At 48.0% G+C, this 20,946-nt stretch overlaps 1 protein-coding gene across 2 annotated transcripts in view; it reads left to right on the forward strand.

The window, feature by feature from the left end:
- LOC121536937 (tumor necrosis factor receptor superfamily member EDAR-like) overlaps positions 1 to 20,946 on the forward strand; it is a 43,878-nt gene that overhangs the window by 3,305 nt on the left and 19,627 nt on the right. For both annotated transcript variants that reach the window (XM_041844601.1, XM_041844602.1), the window contains exon 2: positions 18,247 to 18,311. In XM_041844601.1, the coding sequence (XP_041700535.1) occupies positions 18,261 to 18,311 (51 nt within the window). In that variant the 5' untranslated portion in view covers positions 18,247 to 18,260. The remainder of the gene's footprint in view (positions 1 to 18,246; positions 18,312 to 20,946) is intronic.

Consider the following 20,946-nt stretch of genomic DNA (forward strand, 5'->3'; position numbering starts at 1 on the left):
TGTATTTGATACTTGTGTTGTTTGTTGGCTGGAAAGCATTGAGTTCTATTGAAAACAAACTGGAAGCAGCAGGATGGTGTGTGTCTGTGTCTGTGTGTGTTTATTTGTGTGTGTTCGCTCACATGCACGTGTATGAGAAAGGGTTTAGTTGGGTTCTTGGCTGCATCTCCTTCCTGATTGATTTGTTAGAGAAGCCATTTCCTAATCTGACATAGTCTTTATCGACTCACAGTAAATATCCAGTACGGGGTTAAACATTCATTTCCGGTACATCCTTTAGGTGACAGATCCCATCTGTTACCACTGAGATCCTGATCAGGGAACTGGGGTTAGGGTTAGCGAGAGATAGGGTTAATGTAGAGGAAGGGAGCTTGGGATATGATAGGGGTACAGGGTTAGGGTTATGGTGTGATGAGTGATTTGAAGGAGAGGCGCAGTAGGGTAAATCACAGAATTCAGAGTTTATTCCGGAATATAAGAATAGCGTCAAACAGTCCAGTGTGCAAAACAGGCGCACTGGAACAAAACAGGCACACAGGGAAAATATCCCCCGGTGTGCGCCCGGATGTACTCCAGGTTACGGTGGTCCATCCAGACGAGGAAAGGGTGTTTTGCCCCTTCGAACCAGTGCCTCCATACGGTCAGGGCTTGGACAACAGCCAACTGCTCCCGATCACGAACGTCGTAGTTCTGCTCTGCCGGGCTGAGCTTCTTGGAGAAGAAGGCACAGGGGCGGAGCTTGGGTGGCGTGCCCGAGCGTTGAGATAGGACAGCGCCTATCCCTACCTCGGACGCATCCACCTCCACTACGAACGGTAGTGATGGATCGGGGTGGGCCAGTACCGGGGCTGAGGTGAACTGAAGGCCCTGTCAGCCTCAGCAGACCAGCGGAGCTTGCCAAAGCCCTGGATAAACCTCAGATAGTAGTTGGCAAATCCAATAAAGCGCTGCACCTCCTTTACCGTGGTTGGAGTCGGCCAATTACGCACTGCTGAAATGCGATCTCCCTCCATCTCCACACCTGAGGTGGTAATGCGGTATCCGAGGAAGGAGACAGACTGTTGGAAAAACAGACACTTTTCTGCCTTGGCATAAAGGTCATTTTCCAACAGTCGGGCCAGCACTTTGCGAACCAGGGACACATGCTCGGTGCGCGTAGCGGAATACACAAAAATGTCATCGATGTAGACCACTACACCGCGACCAAGCATGTCCCGAAACACCTCGTTCACAAAGGACTGGAAGACGGATGGAGCATTCATCAAACGGTAAGGCATCACCAGGTATTCATAATGCCCCGGGGTTGTGCTGAATGCTGTCTTCCACTCGTCCCCCTCTCGGACACACACCAGGTTGTATGAAAATGTATGCACTCACTAACTGTAAGTCGCTCTGGATAAGAGCGTCTGCTAAATGACTAAAATGTAAATGTTGTATGCACTCCGGCGATCTAATTTGGTGAAGAAGCGTGCCCCATGCATTGACTCGATCACCGAAGGAATGAGGGGGAGAGGATAACTAAATCGTATCGTCTCCTTGTTCAGTGATCGATAATCAATGCAAGGGTGCAGACCGCTGTCTTTCTTCTTCACAAAAAATAAACTAGAGGAGGTGGCCGAAGTGGAGGGACGTATAAACCCCTGGCCCAGGGACTTGGTGACGTATGTCTCCATAGCCTCCGTTTCAGCCTGTGACAGGGGATACACATGACTCCTGGGAGGCACAGCGTCTACCCGGAGGTTTATCGCGCAATCCCCCGCCCGATGAGGTGGTAACTTGGTCGCCTGCATTTTGGAAAACGTGTACGCCAAATCGAGGTATTCTGGGGGAATGCACACGGTGGAGGTACTGTCTGGACATTCCACCGTGGTTGCACCAACAGAAACACTGAGACACCTACCCTGACACTCTCGCGACCACCCTGTGAGAGTGCTAACCAAGGAATACCTAATTCAACAGGGAAAGCAGGAGACTCAATAATAAAAAAAAGTGACTTGCTCGTGATGAGTCTGGTGGGTAACCATAGTGACTGGTGCTGTAACTTCCCTAACAAACCCGGACCCTAATGGTCGACTGTCAAGTGCTCTGATGGGGAGTGGAATGGATAGGGGAACCAATGAAATGCCTAGACTGTGTGAAAATGACCTGTCCATAAAGTTCCCAGCTGCGCCTGAATCGACAAGCGCCTTACATTGGGGAACTACAATGTAATCAGGAAAGTGGATGGGTAGGGTACAGTGCGCAGCAGAGGGCTCTAAACGAGTGTGGGTGTTCGATACCTGGGGTGACGCGAGAGTGCCCTGCCTGCCGCCTCCAGACCCAAAAGAACGCTGTCGACATCGTGCAGTGAAATGTCCTCTCGTGCCACCAGAGTGACACTGGCGCTGTCGTCCTCCTCTCTCTCGGATCACTGCTCCACCAGTTCGTGATCTGAGTCGGGCGGGGTTGGATCGGGCAGACCCCCTCCAGGACATCCTCTGGCCGCCAGCAGGTTGTCCAAGTGGATGGCCATGTCCACCAGTTGCGTGAAGGACAACATGGTGTCCCAGCAGGCTAGCTCCCTTCGGACGTCCTCCCGTAGATGGCACCGGAAGTGGTCGATGAGGGCCCGTTCGTTCCACCCGGACCCAGCTGCTAGAGTCCGGAACTCCAGGGCGAAGTCCTGCGCAGTCCTCGTCCTCTGCCTCAGGTGGACCAGCCACTCGCCCGCCTCTCGACCCTCAGGCGGGTGATCGAAGACAACCCGAAAGAGGCGAGCGAACTCCCCGTAGTTGTCCAACATGGCTCCTCCTTCATTCCAGACCGCGTTGGCCCACTCCAGGGCTTTCCCACGAGAGGCGTCAAAACAGTCCAGTGAGCAAAACAGGCGCACTGGAACCAACAACGCACACAGGGAACATAATCTGGCGAATACAAAATACAAGGAGCTCTGCCGAGCTTCACTATCCTCACAATAAACAATCACCCACAAGGACAAGGGGGCAGAGGGAACACTTATACACATACTAATGAGGGGATATGAATCAGGTGTGTGTAATAGACAAGACAAAACAAATGGAATGATGAGATGTGATGCGGCAGTGGCTAGAAGGCCAGTGACGACGAACACAGAAGCCTGCCCGAACAAGGAGAGAAGGCAGCTTCGGAGGAAGCCGTGACATATGGGGAGGGTTGGGGATTGGAGAACAGAGAGATGCAAACATTTTATAAACTAAGCTTGGGCCCTATTCAATCAAATCTGTTTACCAGGTTTACAGAACTAATTTCAAAACATATTTTGCAAAAGTGAACATTAGGAATCACGTAGAAAGTTAAACTAGAATGGATATCTAGGATCATTCTGATATTTCTGTCACTTTAGGGGAAGAATGGTGTATCTGTCTGATCCTGTGGTATTGGTAGAATATTTCCCAATGTTCCCTACTGCAGGGTTTCCCAAACTCGGTCCTGAATCAGCTGTGTAATGCTACGGCAAAAAAAACAACCATGCCCTTGTCACACCCTGGCTCTGGGACTCTATATGTTGAGCCAGGGTGTGTTCATTCTATGTGTTGTATTTCTTTGTTGGGAGTTCTAGTTTGTTTATTTCTTTGTTGGCCTGAGTGACTCCCAATCAGAGGCAACGAGTGTCAGCTGTGGCTGGTTGTCTCTGATTGGGAGCCATATTTAAACTGTCGGTTTTCCCTTAGTGTTTGTGGGATCTTGTTCCAGTTGGTTGTGTTTAGACTTAGGACGTCACGGTATCGTTTGTTGTTTTGTTATTCGTGTGTGCACTTTAATTAAATAAAGTATGTTCGCTCAACACGCTGCGCCTTGGTCTACTCGATACGACGATCGTGACAGAAGATCCCACCATACCAGGACCAAGCAGCGTGTCCAGGAGCAGGAAGCCTGGACGTGGGAGCAGATTTTGGACGGGCAGGGGTCCTGGACCTGGGAGGAAATCCTGGCCGGGATGGATCGCCGGCCATGGAGTGAGACGGTAGAGAGGCGACGGAGAGAGGAGCAACGGCGTGATCAGTGTCGTCGTCGGACGGTCGAGAGGCAACCCCAAAAAAAAATTAGGGGGGGGCACAGGGCATGGACGACGGGGCTGACGGAGGCAGAAAAGGGGCGTATTGAGGAGGCCACCAGGTTAAGGGGGCTATTGGCACAGAGGGAGCAGGAGTTAGTGTTGCAGAGGGTGGAGCTATTGGAGGCGATAAGGGAGAGGGTGAGAATTGAGGCACGGCGAGAGGAACTCGGTAGGCAGCTGAGGGAGCGGAGGGTTATGACGAAACCCAGTCCCGCTCCTCACACCAAGCAAGTGGTGTGCGTCGCCAGCCCGGCCCGACCTGTTCCTGCCCCTCGCACTAAGTGTACGGTGCGCGTCGCCAGCCTGGCCCGGCCTGTTCCTGCCTCTCGCACCAAGCCTACGGTGCGCGTCGCCAGCCCGGCCCGGCCTGTTCCTGCCCCTCGCACCAAACCTACGGTGTGCGTCGCCAGCCCGGCCCGGCCTGTTCCTGCCACTCGCACCAAGCCTACGGTGTGCGTCGCCAGCCCGGCCCGGCCTGTTCCTGCCCCTCGCACCAAGCCTACGGTGTGCGTCGCCAGCCCGGCCCGGCCTGTTCCTGCCACTCGCACCAAGCCTACGGTGCGCGTCGCCAGCCCGGCCCGGCCTGTTCCTGCCACTCGCACCAAGCCTACGGTGCGCGTCGCCAGCCCGGCCCGGCCTGTTCCTGCCACTCGCACCAAGCCTACGGTGCGCGTCGCCAGCCCGGCCCGGCCTGTTCCTGCCCCTCGCACCAAACCTACGGTGTGCGTCGCCAGCCCGGCCCGGCCTGTTCCTGCCACTCGCACCAAGCCTACGGTGTGCGTCGCCAGCCCGGCCCGGCCTGTTCCTGCCCCTCGTACCAAGCCTACGGTGTGCGTCGCCAGCCCGGCCCGGCCTGTTCCTGCCACTCGCACCAAGCCTACGGTGCGCGTCGCCAGCCCGGCCCGGCCTGTTCCTGCCACTCGCACCAAGCCTACGGTGCGCGGTCGCCAGCCCGGCCCGGCCTGTTCCTGCCACTCGCACCAAGCCTACGGTGCGCGTCGCCAGCCCGGCCCGGCCTGTTCCTGCCACTCGCACCAAGCCTACGGTGCGCGTCGCCAGCCCGGCCCGGCCTGTTCCTGCCACTCGCACCAAGCCTACGGTGTGCGTCGCCAGCCCGGCCCGGCCTGTTCCTGCCACTCGCACCAAGCCTACGGTGCGCGTCGCCAGCCCGGCCCGGCCTGTTCCTGCCACTCGCACCAAGCCTACGGTGCGCGTCGCCAGCCCGGCCCGGCCTGTTCCTGCTACTCGCACCAAGCCAGGGGTGCGAGTCGTCAGCCTGGTAAAGCCCGTTGCTGCTCCACGCACCAAGCCAGGGGTGCGAGTCGTCAGCCTGGTTCAGCCCGTTCCTGCTACTCGCACCAAGCCAGGGGTGCGAGTCGTCAGCCTGGTCCAGCCGTTCCTGCTACTCGCACCAAGCCAGGGGTGCGAGTCGTCAGCCTGGTAAAGCCCGTTGCTGCTCCACGCACCAAGCCAGGGGTGCGAGTCGTCCAGTCCGGTGAGGCCCGTTCGGCTCCACGCGCAAGCAAGGGGTGCGCATCGTCAGCCCGGTCCGGCCCGTTGCTGCTCCACGCACCAAGCCAGGGGTTGCGCATCGTCAGTCCGGTGAGCCCCGTTCGGCTCCACGCACCAAGCCAGGGGTGCGCATCGTCAGCCCGGTCCGGCCCGTTGCTGCTCCACGCACCAAGCCAGGGGTGCGCATCGTCAGCCCGTTCCGGTCCTTTCTGGCCTCACGCACCAAGCCAGGGGTGCGCGTCGTCAGGCCGGCACAACCCGTGCCTGGGTCACCGCTGCCTAATCAGGTACCGGTCAACTGCTCCACAACGGAGCTGAAGCTAACCGCTCCTGCTACGTCCAGTTCAGCTCCAGCCAGCGGGGCCAGACCGGACCAGGGGCGCTATGGGGGGTTTATTGGAGGGTGGTGGGCAAGCCCGGAGCCAGAACCGTCGCCGAGGAGGAATGCCCACCCAGCCCTCCCCTGTTTTGTTCTAGTTGAGGCGCGGTCGCAGTCCGCGCCTTTAGGGGGGGGTACTGTCACACCCTGGCTCTGGGACTCTATATGTTGAGCCAGGGTGTGTTCATTCTATGTGTTGTATTTCTTTGTTGGGAGTTCTAGTTTGTTTATTTCTTTGTTGGCCTGAGTGACTCCCAATCAGAGGCAACGAGTGTCAGCTGTGGCTGGTTGTCTCTGATTGGGAGCCATATTTAAACTGTCGGTTTTCCCTTAGTGTTTGTGGGATCTTGTTCCAGTTGGTTGTGTTTAGACTTAGGACGTCACGGTATCGTTTGTTGTTTTGTTATTCGTGTGTGCACTTTAATTAAATAAAGTATGTTCGCTCAACACGCTGCGCCTTGGTCTACTCGATACGACGATCGTGACAGCCCTATGGAGTTCATAGCTGTCACTCTGTTCTAACAAAGACACACAGATCTCCACACATAGACAATATATCAGGTTCTATATCTATTGCTCCACAGCTGTCAATCATTGTCAGAGAGAGAGAGGGAATGAGATATAGTCAGAGAGCGAGAGAGAGAGAGAGAGAGAGAGAGAGAGAGAGAGGGATAAAAACCCATCCTAACACTACTAGGAGGATGCTATCTGTCTCGCTCTCCACTACAGCTGAAGAATGCTGTTGTTTTGGCACCTACCTTCCGCTAGTGTGTGTGTGTGGATGCTTGTCTGTGTACATGTGCGTTTGTGTGTGTGTGTGTATGTGTGTAGATGATTGCCCCTGCTAGGTCTCTAGGGGGACTTTCCAATAGATCAGTCTGTCTGTATACCAACACTGACAACCCTGACAGGATCAGTAATGACTTAAAAAGATGAGAGAGGCCTGTAATTTTCATCATAGGTACACGTCAACTACGACAGACAAATTGAGGAAAAAAAATCCAGAAAATCACATTGTAGGATTTTTAATGAATGTATTTGCAAATTATGGTGGAAAATAAGTATTTGGTCACCTACAAACAAGCAAGATTTCTGGCTCTCACAGACCTGTAACTTCTTCTTTAAGAGGCTCCTCTGTCCTCCACTCGTTACCTGTATTAATGGCACCTGTTTGAACTTGTTATCAGTATAAAAGACACCTGTCCACAACCTCAAACAGTCACACTCCAAACTCCACTATGGCCAAGACCAAAGAGCTGTCAAAGGACACCAGAAACAAAATTGTAGACCTGCACCAGGCTGGGAAGACTGAATCTGCAATAGGTAAGCAGCGTGGTTTGAAGAAATCAACTGTGGGAGCAATTATTAGGAAATGGAAGACATACAAGACCACTGATAATCTCCCTCGATCTGGGGCTCCACGCAAGATCTCACCCCGTGGGGTCAAAATGATCACAAGAACGGTGAGCAAAAATCCCAGAACCACACGGGGGGACCTAGTGAATGACCCGCAGAGAGCTGGGACCAAAGTAACAAAGCCTACCATCAGTAACACACTACACCGCCAGGGACTCAAATCCTGCAGTGCCAGACGTGTCCCCCTGCTTAAGCCAGTACATGTCCAGGCCCGTCTGAAGTTTGCTAGAGTGCATTTGGATGATCCAGAAGAGGATTGGGAGAATGTCATATGGTCAGATGAAACCAAAATAGAACTTTTTGGTAAAAACTAAACTCGCTCGTGTTTGGAGGACAAAGAATGCTGAGTTGCATCCAAAGAACACCATACCTACTGTGAAGCATGGGGGTGGAAACATCATGCTTTGGGGCTGTTTTTTCTGCAAAGGGACCAGGACGACTGATCCGTGTAAAGGAAAGAATGAATGGGGCCATGTATCGTGAGATTTTGAGTGAAAACCTCCTTCCATCAGCAAGGGCATTGAAGATGAAACGTGGCTGGGTCTTTCAGCATGACAATGATCCCAAACACACCGCCCGGGCAACGAAGGAGTGGCTTCGTAAGAAGCATTTCAAGGTCCTGGAGTGGCCTAGCCAGTCTCCAGAACTCAACCCCATAGAAAATCTTTGGAGGGAGGTGAAAGTCCGTGTTGCCCAGCGACAGGCCCAAAACATCACTGCTCTAGAGGAGATCTGCATGGAGGAATGGGCCAAAATACCAGCAACAGTGTGTGAAAACCTTGTGAAGACTTACAGAAAACGTTTGACCTGTGTCATTGCCAACAAAGGGTATATAACAAAGTATGGAGAAACTTTAGTTATTGACCAAATACTTATTTGCAAATAAATTCATTAAAAATCCTACAATGTGATTTTCTGGAGAAAAAAAATCTCATTTTGTCTGTCATAGTTGACGTGTACCTATGATGAAAATTACAGGCCTCTCTCATCTTTTTAAGTGGGAGAACTTGCACAATTGGTGGCTGACTAAATACTTTTTTCCCCCACTGTATGTACTTGAAAATGTATCAATTGACCAATTCGGCACATTTGGGCAGACTTGATACAAAATAGTCCAGTATTGCAATGCTTCACTGGATCAATCTGAAACTTTGCACACACACTGCTCCCATCTAGTGGCCAAAATCTAAATTGCGCCTAAACTGCAATATTATATTGTGGCCTTTCAAAGATGATGGAGCAAAACAACAAATAGAAAACGCATGTTTTTTTGTTTGTATTATCTTTTTCCAGATCTAATGTGTTATATTCTCCTACATTAATTTCACATTTCCACAAACTTCAAAGTGTTTCCTTTCAAATGGTATCAAGAATATGCATATCCTTGCTTCAGGTCCTGAGCTACAGGCAGTTAGATTTGGGTATGTCATTTTAGGTGAACATTTTTTAAAAAAGGGTCCGATCCTTAAGAGGTTAAAAAACTTGAAATAATATTTCTAAACATATTGTTTACACAAGACTTTCCCATTTAGTAGCTACAATATTGTAACCAAGCATTGGCTACCTTAACATAGAAAATGTATCAGGCTCTTCAGTATCACATGCGCTTATGCAAGTATTATTATATAGCTGGCAGTGTACAAGTCTAAGTTTATATAACAACTACAAGACCACATTAACTGGAATGACGTTCACTCTCAACTATTCTGATACATTGCCCCTAATGCTATTCAATGCACATGTGCATGAGGTGTTGAAAACAATTTAGAAGCTTTCATTTTATTCAAAAAAAAGTATTAAAGTGTTGGTCCCATGTTTCATGAGCTGAAATAAAAGATCCCAGAATTTTTCCATACGCACAAAAAGCTTATTTCTCTCAAATGTTGTGCCCAAATTTGTTTACATCCCTGTTAGTGAGCATTTATCATTTGCCAAGATAATCCATCCACCTGACAGGTGTGGCATATCAAGAAGCTGATTAAACAGCATGATCATTACATAGGTGCACCTTGTGCTGGGGACAGTGAAAGGCCACTCTAAAATGTGCAGTTTTGTCACACAGCACAATGCCACAGATGTCTAAAGTTTTGAGGGAGTGTGCAATTAGCATGCTGACTGTAGGAATGTCCACCAAAGCTGTTGAGAATTGAATGTTTATTTCTCTACCATAAGCTGCCTCAAATGTTGTTTTAGAGAATTTGGCAGTACTTCCAACCTGCCTCATAACTGCAGACTACGTGTAACCATGCCAGCCCAGGACCACACGAAGAGGTGATGAAACTGTGGGTTTGCACAACCGAAGAATTTCTGCACAAACTGTCAAAAACCATCTCAGGGGAGCTCATCTGGGTGCTCATCATCCTCGCCAGGGTCTTGACCTGACTGCAGTTTGGCGTTGTAACCGACTTCAGTGGGCAAATGCTCACCTTCGATGGCCAAGTGTGCTCTTCACAGATGAATCCCGGTTTCAACTGTACTGGGTAGATGGCAGACAGCATGTACAGTGGGGGAAAAAAGTATTTAGTCAGCCACCAATTGTGCAAGTTCTCCCACTTAAGAAGATGAGAGAGGCCTGTAATTTTCATCATAGGTACACGTCAACTATGACAGACAAAATGAGAAAAAAAAATCAAGAAAATCACATTGTAGGATTTTTTATGAATTTATTTGCAAATTATGGTGGAAAATAAGTATTTGGTCAATAACAAAAGTTTCTCAATACTTTGTTATATACCCTTTGTTGGCAATGACACAGGTCAAACGTTTTCTGTAAGTCTTCACAAGGTTTTCACACACTGTTGCTGATATTTTGGCCCATTCCTCCATGCAGATCTCCTCTAGAGCAGTGATGTTTTGGGGCTGTCGCTGGGCACCACGGACTTTCAACTCCCCTCCAAAGATTTTCTATGGGGTTGAGATCTGGAGACTGGCTAGGCCACTCCAGGACCTTGAAATGCTTCTTACGAAGCCACTCCTTCGTTGCCCGGGCGGTGTGTTTGGGATCATTGTCATGCTGAAAGACCCAGCCACGTTTCATCTTCAATGCCCTTGCTGATGGAAGGAGGTTTTCACTCAAAATCTCACGATACATGGCCCCATTCATTCTTTCCTTTACACGGATCAGTCGTCCTGGTCCCTTTGCAGAAAAACAGCCCCAAAGCATGATGTTTCCACCCCCATGCTTCACAGTAGGTATGGTGTTCTTTGGATGCAACTCAGCATTCTTTGTCCTCCAAACACGACGAGTTGAGTTTTTACCAAAAAGTTATATTTTGGTTTCATCTGACATTCTCCCAATCCTCTTCTGGATCATCCAAATGCACTCTAGCAAACTTCAGACGGGCCTGGACATGTACTGGCTTAAGCAGGGGGACACGTCTGGCACTGCAGGATTTGAGTCCCTGGCGGCGTAGTGTGTTACTGATGGTAGGCTTTGTAACTTTGGTCCCAGCTCTCTGCAGGTCATTCACTAGGTCCCCCCGTGTGGTTCTGGGATTTTTGCTCACCGTTCTTGTGATCATTTTGACCCACGGGGTGAGATCTTGCGTGGAGCCCCAGATCGAGGGAGATTATCAGTGGTCTTGTATGTCTTCCATTTCCTAATAATTGCTCCCACAGTTGATTTCTTCAAACCAAGCTGCTTACCTATTGCAGATTCAGTCTTCCCAGCCTGGTGCAGGTCTACAATTTTGTTTCTGGTGTCCTTTGACAGCTCTTTGGTCTTGGCCATAGTGGAGTTTGGAGTGTGACTGTTTGAGGTTGTGGACAGGTGTCTTTTATACTGATAACAAGTTCAAACAGGTGCCATTAATACAGGTAACGAGTGGAGGACAGAGGAGCCTCTTAAAGAAGAAGTTACAGGTCTGTGAGAGCCAGAAATCTTGCTTGTTTGTAGGTGACCAAATACTTATTTTCCACCATAATTTGCAAATAAATTCATTAAAAATCCTACAATGTGATTTTCAGGATTTTTTTCCCTCAATTTGTCTGTCATAGTTGACGTGTACCTATGATGAAAATTACAGGCCTCTCTCATCTTTTTAAGTGGGAGAACTTGCACAATTGGTGGCTGACTAAATACTTTTTTTCCCCACTGTATTGCGTCCTATGGGCAAGCGGTTTGCTGATGTCAATGTTGTGAACAGAGTGCCCCATGGTTCATTCCAGTCCAGGGGAGTAGGGGGTGTGTGTGTGGGTGTGGGGTGCAGGGGACTCGCGGGGGTGTGAGGAGCTGGGCTGGAGCCTGATGAAAGCATCCGAGTGTGTGTGTGTGTGTGTGCGCTTGTGTGTTCGTTTAGTCTGATAATGAGGTGCTCGGGGCATCCTTACTGGTTGCATCACTTCCTGGTATGGCAACTGCTCAGCATCCGACCGCAAGGCACTACAGAGGGTAGTGCGTACGGCCCAGTACATCACTGGGGCCAAGCTTCCTGCCATCCAGGACCTCTATACCAGGCGGTGTCAGAGGAAGGCCCTTAAAATGGTCAAAGACTCCAGCCACCCTAGTCATAGACTGTTCTCTCTGCTACCACACACGGAAAGCGGTACCGGAGCGCCAAGTCTAGGTCCAAGAGGCTTCTAAACAGCTTCTACCCCCAAGCCATAAGACTCCTGAACATCTAATCAAATGGCTACCCAGACTATTTGCATTGCCCCCCCTTTACGCTGCTGCTACTCTCTGTTTATTATCTATTGCATAGTCACTTTAATAACTGTACCTACATATTGTCACGATCGTCGGGTACAGAGGACCAAGGCGCAGCGTGGAAAGTGAACATATTTTATTAAATAATGATAACACGAACAAAAACAACAAACGATAGCGTGACGTCCTCGGTCTAACACAAACCACACTGGAACAAGATCCCACAACCACTGTGGGAAAACAGGCTGTCTAAATATGGTTCCCAATCAGAGACAACCAGCAACAGCTGACACTTGTTGCCTCTGATTGAGAACCATTCTGGCCAACATAGAAATACAACAACTAGAAACGAAAACTCACACCCTGGCTCAACATACTAGAGTCCCCAGAGCCAGGGCGTGACAGTACCCCCCCCAAAGGCGCGGACTCTGACCGCGCCAACCAAACACCACAGGGGAGGGACCGGGTGGGCACTCCGCCTTGGCGGCGGATCCGGCTCCGGGCATGATCCCCACTCCCTCTCTAACCCCCCAAAGTACCCCTGGTCCGGTCTGGCCCTGCTGACCGGAGCTGGACTACACACTGGTGGAGCGGATTGCTCTAGCTCCGGCGTGAAGCAGCTGACCTGTGCCGAACCAGGCACCGGTGGAACAGGCACGGGCTGTGCCGGACTGACGACGCACACCACTGGCTTGGTGTGGGGAGCAGGAACGGGCCGAGCCGGGCTGACGCAAACGCACCCCTGACTTGGTGCGGGGAGCAGGAGCGGGCGGACCGGGCTGACGGCGCACCACTGACTTGGTGCGGGAGCAGGAGCGGGCCGGACCGGGCTGACGATGCGCACCATAGGCGGTGCGTGGAGCAGGAACAGGCCGGGCCGGGCTGACGACGCGCACCACAGGCTCGATGCGAGGAACAGGAACAGGCCGGACCGTACTGGGGACACACACCACTGGCCCTACGCAGGGATCAGGAACGGGTCGGACCGGACTGGTAACACACCCCAGTACCTCTCGCCGTGCCTCTACACTTTCCCTCTCCTCTGTGACCAGTGGCCCCCTTAACCTGGCGGCCTCCTCTGCAACCCCACTGGACCGCTCTATAGCGGCCTCCTGCTGCCCCGTCGTCCACGGCGTGAGCCCCCCCCCTAAAAAATTTCTGGGGGTCTCTCCTCCCCGTGGGCCAGGCCCAGCCGAGGTTGATGTCCTTTCGTGATACCTCTGGCGCTGGCTCCTGGACACGCTGCTTGGTCCAGTGTTGGTGGGATCTTCTGTCACGATCGTCGGGTACAGAGGACCAAGGCGCAGCGTGGAAAGTGAACATATTTTATTAAATAATGATAACACGAACAAAAACAACAAACGATAGCGTGACGTCCTCGGTCTAACACAAACCACACTGGAACAAGATCCCACAACCACTGTGGGGAAACAGGCTGTCTAAATATGGTTCCCAATCAGAGACAACCAGCAACAGCTGACACTCGTTGCCTCTGATTGAGAACCATTCTGGCCAACATAGAAATACAACAACTAGAAACGAAAAACAAATGAAAACTCACACCCTGGCTCAACATACTAGAGTCCCCAGAGCCAGGGCGTGACACATATTACCTCAATTACCTCGACTAACCGGTGCCCCCGCACATTGACTAGGTACCGGTACCCCCTGTATATAGCCTCGCTATTGTTATTTTTACTGCTGCTCTTTAATTATTCGTTACTTTTATTTCGTATTATTTTATATTGTATTTTTAATATATATATATATTTGTATTCTTTCTTAAAACTGCATTGTTGGTTAAGGGCTTGTAGGTAAGCATTTCACTGTAAGGTCAACACCTGTTGTATTTGGCGCATGTGACAAATACAATTTGATTTGATTTGATATTCACAGTCATGTGAAATCCATAGATTAGGGCCTAATTAATTTATTTCAGGTGACTGATTTCCTTATATGAACTGTAACTCAGTAAAATCTTTGAAATTGTTGCATGTTGCGTTTATATTTTTGTTCAGTGTAGATACTAAATGTATTTTATTTTTGGCTCTGTATTATGATCATGGTGATCAATGCTTTGTATTTGTGTACCTTTAAAAATATATATTATTTTTGAGTGGCAGCCCACGGGTGGATTCGAGCTAGCTATGAAATTATATGAATTTATATATTGTGCATGTAGGCCCGCCCAACAAGAAAATGAAAAAAATAATAAAGATTTAAATAAAAATAAAAAAATAAAAAAATTGATGGGTTGAACAAACCAAAGCGTCATTTTCATCATTCCAGTCAGTATAAGCACTTCAGATGAACAACAGCATCATCCCACTTTTTAAAGTGTATCATCACGTCCGTAAAAGTGAGCTCCTCTGTAAGCCAATACCCTGAGGAGAGTCTCTCCTTTCTAATGCAGTACTGTGCCAGGAAATCAGTAGGGTCTAGTAGTGTATTATAAGTCATGCCCGAGGTGTGGGTCTGTAGAAAGTATTTCTTTGTGCATGAGGTGTGGGTCTGTAGAAAGTATTTATTTGTGCATGAGGTGTGGGTCTGTAGAAAGTATTTATTTGTGCCCGAGGTGTGGGTCTGTAGAAAGTATTTATTTGTGCCCGAGGTGTGGGTCTGTCAGGCCGTTAATGACACAGATAATGACTGTCAGTGTGTTTATGTGAGATTAACTCTCGTTTGAAGATGAATACCCTGGGGCATGGGGAGACTGAGGTTGGCTTTTAACACAGATATGTCTCGACAGGGAGGAGAGAGAGAGAGAGGGAGGGATAGGGAAGGAGGAAGAGAGGAAGAGAGAAAAGGAGAGAGGAGGGACAAACAGAGGGAGAGGTGGGGACAGATGGGGAGAATAATATGAGTGAGAGGCAGAGAGGAAGGGGGAGAGAGAGCAAAGAGAGCGTGAGATTGAGCTAGAGGGATAGGGAAAAGAGAGGCAGGGAGAGAGAGGGATAGGAAAGAGTGAGGGTTGGAGAGAGAAAGAGGGAGAGAAGAGAGCGAGAGAGACACTTGAAATAGAGTGATGCATTCCAGTCCAGGGGAGTAGGGGGTGTGTGTGTGGGTGTGGGGTGCAGGGGACTCGCGGGGGTGTGAGGAGCTGGGCTGGAGCCTGATGAAAGCATCAGTGTGTGTGTGTGTGTGTGTGTGTGCTTGTGTGTTCGTTTAGTCTGATAATGAGGTGCTCGGGGCAGCGTTGTTTGGCAGCTCTCACTTCCTGTTCAGAAGACAAGCTTTTTATCAAAACAAAAAGTTACATTTTCTTATTTTATCCTGAAAGCCCGGCAGCGCCACTGGGTCTCCTACACACACACACGCACACACGCACACACACACACACACACACACACACACACACACACACACACACACACACACACACACAAGCTAATTTCAGCTCAGAAGCCAGGTCTGTGTGTATGTGTGTATATGTGTGTGTTTGTGTGTGTGCATGGGGGCTGTGATTAAACAGGATCAAAGGGAAAAGGACGTGACCCTTTTAGACGATCAGCTCCATTCAACATGTGAACGTTTCTCTCCAGTTACAGTAGCACCTTGATCTGAAACACAGGAACCGCGATGTGGAACACAGATAAACGGGTGGTCTGGTTGGTTAAACCGGAACTGTCCTGGGGACCGACCCCCCCTACCATCACCACTTACCCACCACCCCCGGCCCACAATCCCCCATCCAGTCTCCTGAAACCATGAAGGAAAGAGGGCATGGATTTAATCTCCCTCTGATTAATTAAAGCAGTGTAGTCGATCTAATCTGTTTCTGATTGACTGACTATTTATAGTGTAGTAGTTAGTGGTAACTCTATCTCTGATTCCCATCAGTTGTTTTGTTAGTGATCGTCAGTGTGTCTCACCAGCTCTTCAGTTGAGCTGTCACAGAGAGAGAAGCGTCGGGGTGTCAGAGGGAGCACAATGCTCTTTTCTCCTGCTGTGTGTGTGTGTGATACCTGCAGAGTTAGGGTGACAGCGGGACCCCTATAGCAGACAGACTAAACTCATTCTCTCTTTATGGATAATCTGATACAATAACAGCTCCATGAATAGAACTATTACATACACTGCATGGTGCCCGCATACAGTACACCAATACTAATGTCTGGATAAAGGCTTTGTTCAATCTGTGAAACCACAGTAAAAAGCCAGCTAATTCTCTCTCTTTCTCTCACTCTCTCCCAACCTGTTGTTTCTTGCATATGCTGTAATTATCTGTCTGAGAGACTCCATGAGAAATTTACTTGATAACAATAATTACAATGTGTGTGTCTTACACAACCTCTCCGCTTCAGAGACTGTTTTTGTCTTAGTTACTATTCAAATACATATTTGCAGAGAATATAATTTCCCCTAAAGACAGGCAGACAGGCTTAGATGTTGCTGTGATCTATGGGTCTGAGTCAGAATGTCTTGCATGGGTTTGTCTAAATGACTTTATGTACTGTGTGTTTTTGTAAGAGATTGAGCTCCACTTCCTTAGTATGTTACTACACTCTTTGAAAAAAAGGATCCAAAAGGGTTCTTCAGCTGTCCCCATAGGAGAACCCTTTTGAGTTCCAGGTAGAACCCTTTTGGGTTCCAGGTAGAACCCTCTGTAGAAAGGGTTCTACATGGGACCCAAAAGGGTTATACCTGGAACCAAAAACGGTTCTTCAAAGGGATCTCCTATGGGGACAGCCAAAGAACCCTTTTAGGTTCTAGATAGCACCCACCCACCCACCCACCCCCCACACACACACACACACACACACACACACACACACACACACACCCTCTGCAGGAGAGAGAGCACACTAGCCGTGGTGGGGGCAATTAGGCTCCAGTAAAATCTGTGTTTGTTTACATCTAATAATACAACCCCATTAAAGACTGGAGCGGGTCATTACTGTGGTGTGTCAGAAAACCTGCACTCTCGGTGTCCTCACAGAATTAGAAAATAATTAATCTGTTTACAAATAAATAAACCTGTATCTAAGAACGTCCGTAATGACCCAGAGTTTCCCCTGAGCCTGGACAGTGTTGAAACTAATCTGAGATCCTGTGTGTTTCTTTACCTGCTGTTGATGTCTCTGTTAAACGGTTTAACTCAGATTTAGGTAATGGGTGTTTCTGGGGTAAAATACTCTCTTGCACACTCATTTATCCTTTATTGAGAGAAATAAGAGCTGACTGTTATTATAATGCTGGGAGTGGGCCAATAAAAATCTATCTCCTGTAGGTAAGGGATGGGCCTGGCAACACACACACAGATGGACACAATACAGACATAAGCACGCATAAACACACATGCACGTACGGAAGCATGCATACACCCACACACACGCACCTCTCTCACACAGTCTATAGCGTTGCTATAAACATAAATAAATCCATTAAATCCTCTACATCGACATTATTATCTTAAATACAAGAATTAAATGGATAAATCATTTTACATTTACATTTTACGTCATTTAGCAGACGCTCTTATCCATGTTTGAAGTTTGATCTAATGTTAGTTTTATGTGTTCTTCAATGTACTTGTGAGTGCTTGTATACCTTAGTAACTACAGATCAGAGAGAAGAGAGAGACAGTGAGTGTGTTTCCCCCTGACATACCTGTGAGTGCCTATATAAGTGTAGTAAGTATGTACTGCCAGAGTAGTTAAAGGGTTTCCAGATCTGTGACAATACTACAGGAACTAAAACAAACAGAGCACAGTCCCTCTAATGACTGGTTACCCATAATCCATCTGTGTCAGAGAGGTGACGAGCTGATCCTTTCCTCTTCCACCAGGCTGCTCTCCTCCGTTCACACACTCCCTCTCTCCCACTCTCTCTCCTCAGTGACTGGCAGCTCTGATAGGGGGATCATTAATCATCTCATCACATCAGTAGGGCAGAGGAATAACCTACAGTAGAGAACAGTATCACCTACACACCTACACACACACACACACACACACACACACACACACACACACACACACACACACTCAGTCAAGTATAACCCACACACATTATGACGCATAGTGTGTGTGGGTCAAATGTTTATGAGGAGTGACATCTTTTCTTAAGCACTGGAAGACTTACCACATACACAGCAGAGGGGACACTGGAAAACAAGTTAGAAACAGATCGTTGGCAGTCATGGGTTTCAGAGTATATGTATGTCTGACTCTCTTTATCTCTCCCCCCCGCCGCTCTCTCTCTCTCTCTCTCTCTCAGGGGAAGGTGTGAAGATGTTCCAGAAAGGAAGTCAGATAGAGTCCCTCTTCCTCTGTTTGATGTTGGTGAGTTTCTCTCAAATTACATTACTCCTCATTCTCCTCTCTCTCCTCCTTCCCCTCCTCTTCTCATCCTCACCCATCTTCAGCAATGAAACAGTGTAACAGATACACAGACGCATGCGCGAACACAAACACACTGAACACACACCCACACTCGTACAGACATAACACTGGCAGAGGTACAGCCAGACTTTAGCAGGTCTTTGCCAGAGGTTGTGAAACATCAGAGGTTCCTCAGTGGAGCTCTAAGAGAGCAGTTATAATCTGGGCCTGAATCTCTCCTCTCTTCCTCTGATGTTGAAACCTGTTGGCTGTGTGTGTGTGTTGGCTGTATTCCCAGGAGTTTAACTTCCCTCAGAGCTCAATTAATGATCCCCACTAAAGCCACTCCTGGAGGGCCGGATTAGAGAGAGAGAGAGAGAAAGAGAGGGAGAAGGAGCGAGAGAGAGAGAGCTAGAGAGAGAGAGAAAGGAGATATAGAGAGAGAGAGCTAGAGAGAAAGAGAGCTAGAGAGAGAGAGGTTGTCCAGTGCTTGTCCAGTGATTGTCCAGTGGTTGTCCAGTGATATTCCACAGTCCTTCATTCTCACCAGCCACATACGCCCTCCTCCTCCTTCCTTCTCCCATCTTCTCTTCCTCTTCCAACCTCCTCCTCTTCCTCTTCCTCCTCACATCTACTCACATCTCCTCTTCCTCCTTCCACCGCCACCTCTTTCCTATTCCACCTCCTCCTCCTCCCCCTCCATACACAGTGTATGATAGCCTCAGACTCACATGTCTTCATGTCAGATGTCTCAGTTCACTCCAGCTCCCCAGCTGCTGCTCGGTCTGTCTTGTGTTTGTTGTTATAGAGTTTGTCAGTGGTGTAAAGTACTTAAGTAAAAATATTTATTCTTTTTACTTTTACTTCACTACATTCCTTTCCTTTTACTTTAATTTACTTTTTACTCCATACATTTTCCCTGACACCCAAAAGTACTCGTTACATTTTGAATGCTTAGCAGGACAGGAAAATTGTCAAATTCACTCACTTATCAAGAGAACATCCCTGGTCATCGGTATTGCCTCTGATCTGGCGGACTCATTAAACACACATGCTTCATTTGTAAATGATGTCTGAATATTGGAGTGTGCCCCTGGCTATGCGTAATATTAAAAAAACAAGAAAATGGTGCCGTCTGGTTTGCTTAACATAAGGAATTTTAAATTATTTATACTTTTAGTTTTACTTTTGATACTTAAGTATATTTTAGCAAGTACATTCACTTTTGATACTTAATTACTGTAAATTTAAAACCAAATAATTGTTTTGGCTCAAGTAGTATTTTGCTGGGTGACTTTCACATTTACTTGAGTCAATTTCTATTAAGGTATCTTTACTTTTACTCAAGTATGACAATTGGGTACTTTTTCCACCACTGCAAACAGTAACTGGGTTTAATTTCAGTCTCTGTGTGTTTGAACAGCAGTGTTTAACTTGTTGTGTTTAGAAAAGGACATTTTTGACTGTGAGCTGGGGAGAGCTGAGTGTGTGTTTGTTTATTTGGGGGTTTTGATGGATGGATCTGGACAGCAGATCTGTGTGAGGAGAACAGTCAACAGAAACACACACACACACACACACACACACACACACACACACAGAGGCAGGCAGGCAGGCAGGTAGCTAATGGTAAGTAAGTTACTGTATATAATGTTACAGTACACCTATTGTAATTTAAATACAGTATCAAAGCAAGAACTGTGTAATGACACACGGTACAATACCGTAAAATTATATTGTACTGTAAAACATAAATGCTACAGCACCCCCCAACCCAAAACATCTTCCCACGGCCATGATTGAGGGGATTGGGGTTTGTATTTTACAGTATTTTACTATAATTACATGGGATTGGTGCAAGCAGGTTGGCTGCTAGGTAATGTGTTTACACATTACAGCATATCAATGAATATTTAGTGTTTTATATCACTTCCATTTCTAGAGGCCTAACAAATGCTTCCAAAATGGCAGCGACTACAGGGCAAAACAGACCAAAAGGACATGGCAAAATACTTAACCATTAACAGTTTAAGACTTGCTACCAATCAAATCTGTCCCCTATATATTTTAAATTGATGGGGCACTACTACTACATACCAGTTAAATTGGTACAGCATTCTCACTAACGGGTGCAACAAATATGCAGGTTGACGTTTATTGTCATTAGTCTTTTTACCATTATATTGTAAAAATTAATGAAAACAAAAATGTGGTTTTTGGTCTTAATTTAAGATTAGGGTTAGGCATTAGGTTTAGCAGTTTAGTTAAGATTAGGGTTAGGGTTAGGTTTAAAATCAGATTTTAAGACTTTGTGGCTATGCTAGCTAGTGAACACTCTGCAGAGCTACCTCCAGAACAAGGCACTGTATTCTGTGGGATGGAATTACAGTACAATTCGGAATACAACAATTATTCCCCTGCCCACAACATTTTCCCACAATGCACCACAATTTTTTAATGTATGCTGCAGTAAAACGTTTCACAGTATTTTACTGTTGATAATACCCAAAATTACCATATAAATTACAGTTTTCCTTTACAGTGCACAAACACATGCCCACACAAACACACACACTTCAGCCACTCGATAAATCAA

Source organism: Coregonus clupeaformis, chromosome 23 (assembly GCF_020615455.1).
Source record: "Coregonus clupeaformis isolate EN_2021a chromosome 23, ASM2061545v1, whole genome shotgun sequence".
In the NCBI taxonomy this organism is placed as follows: Eukaryota; Metazoa; Chordata; class Actinopteri; order Salmoniformes; family Salmonidae; genus Coregonus; species Coregonus clupeaformis.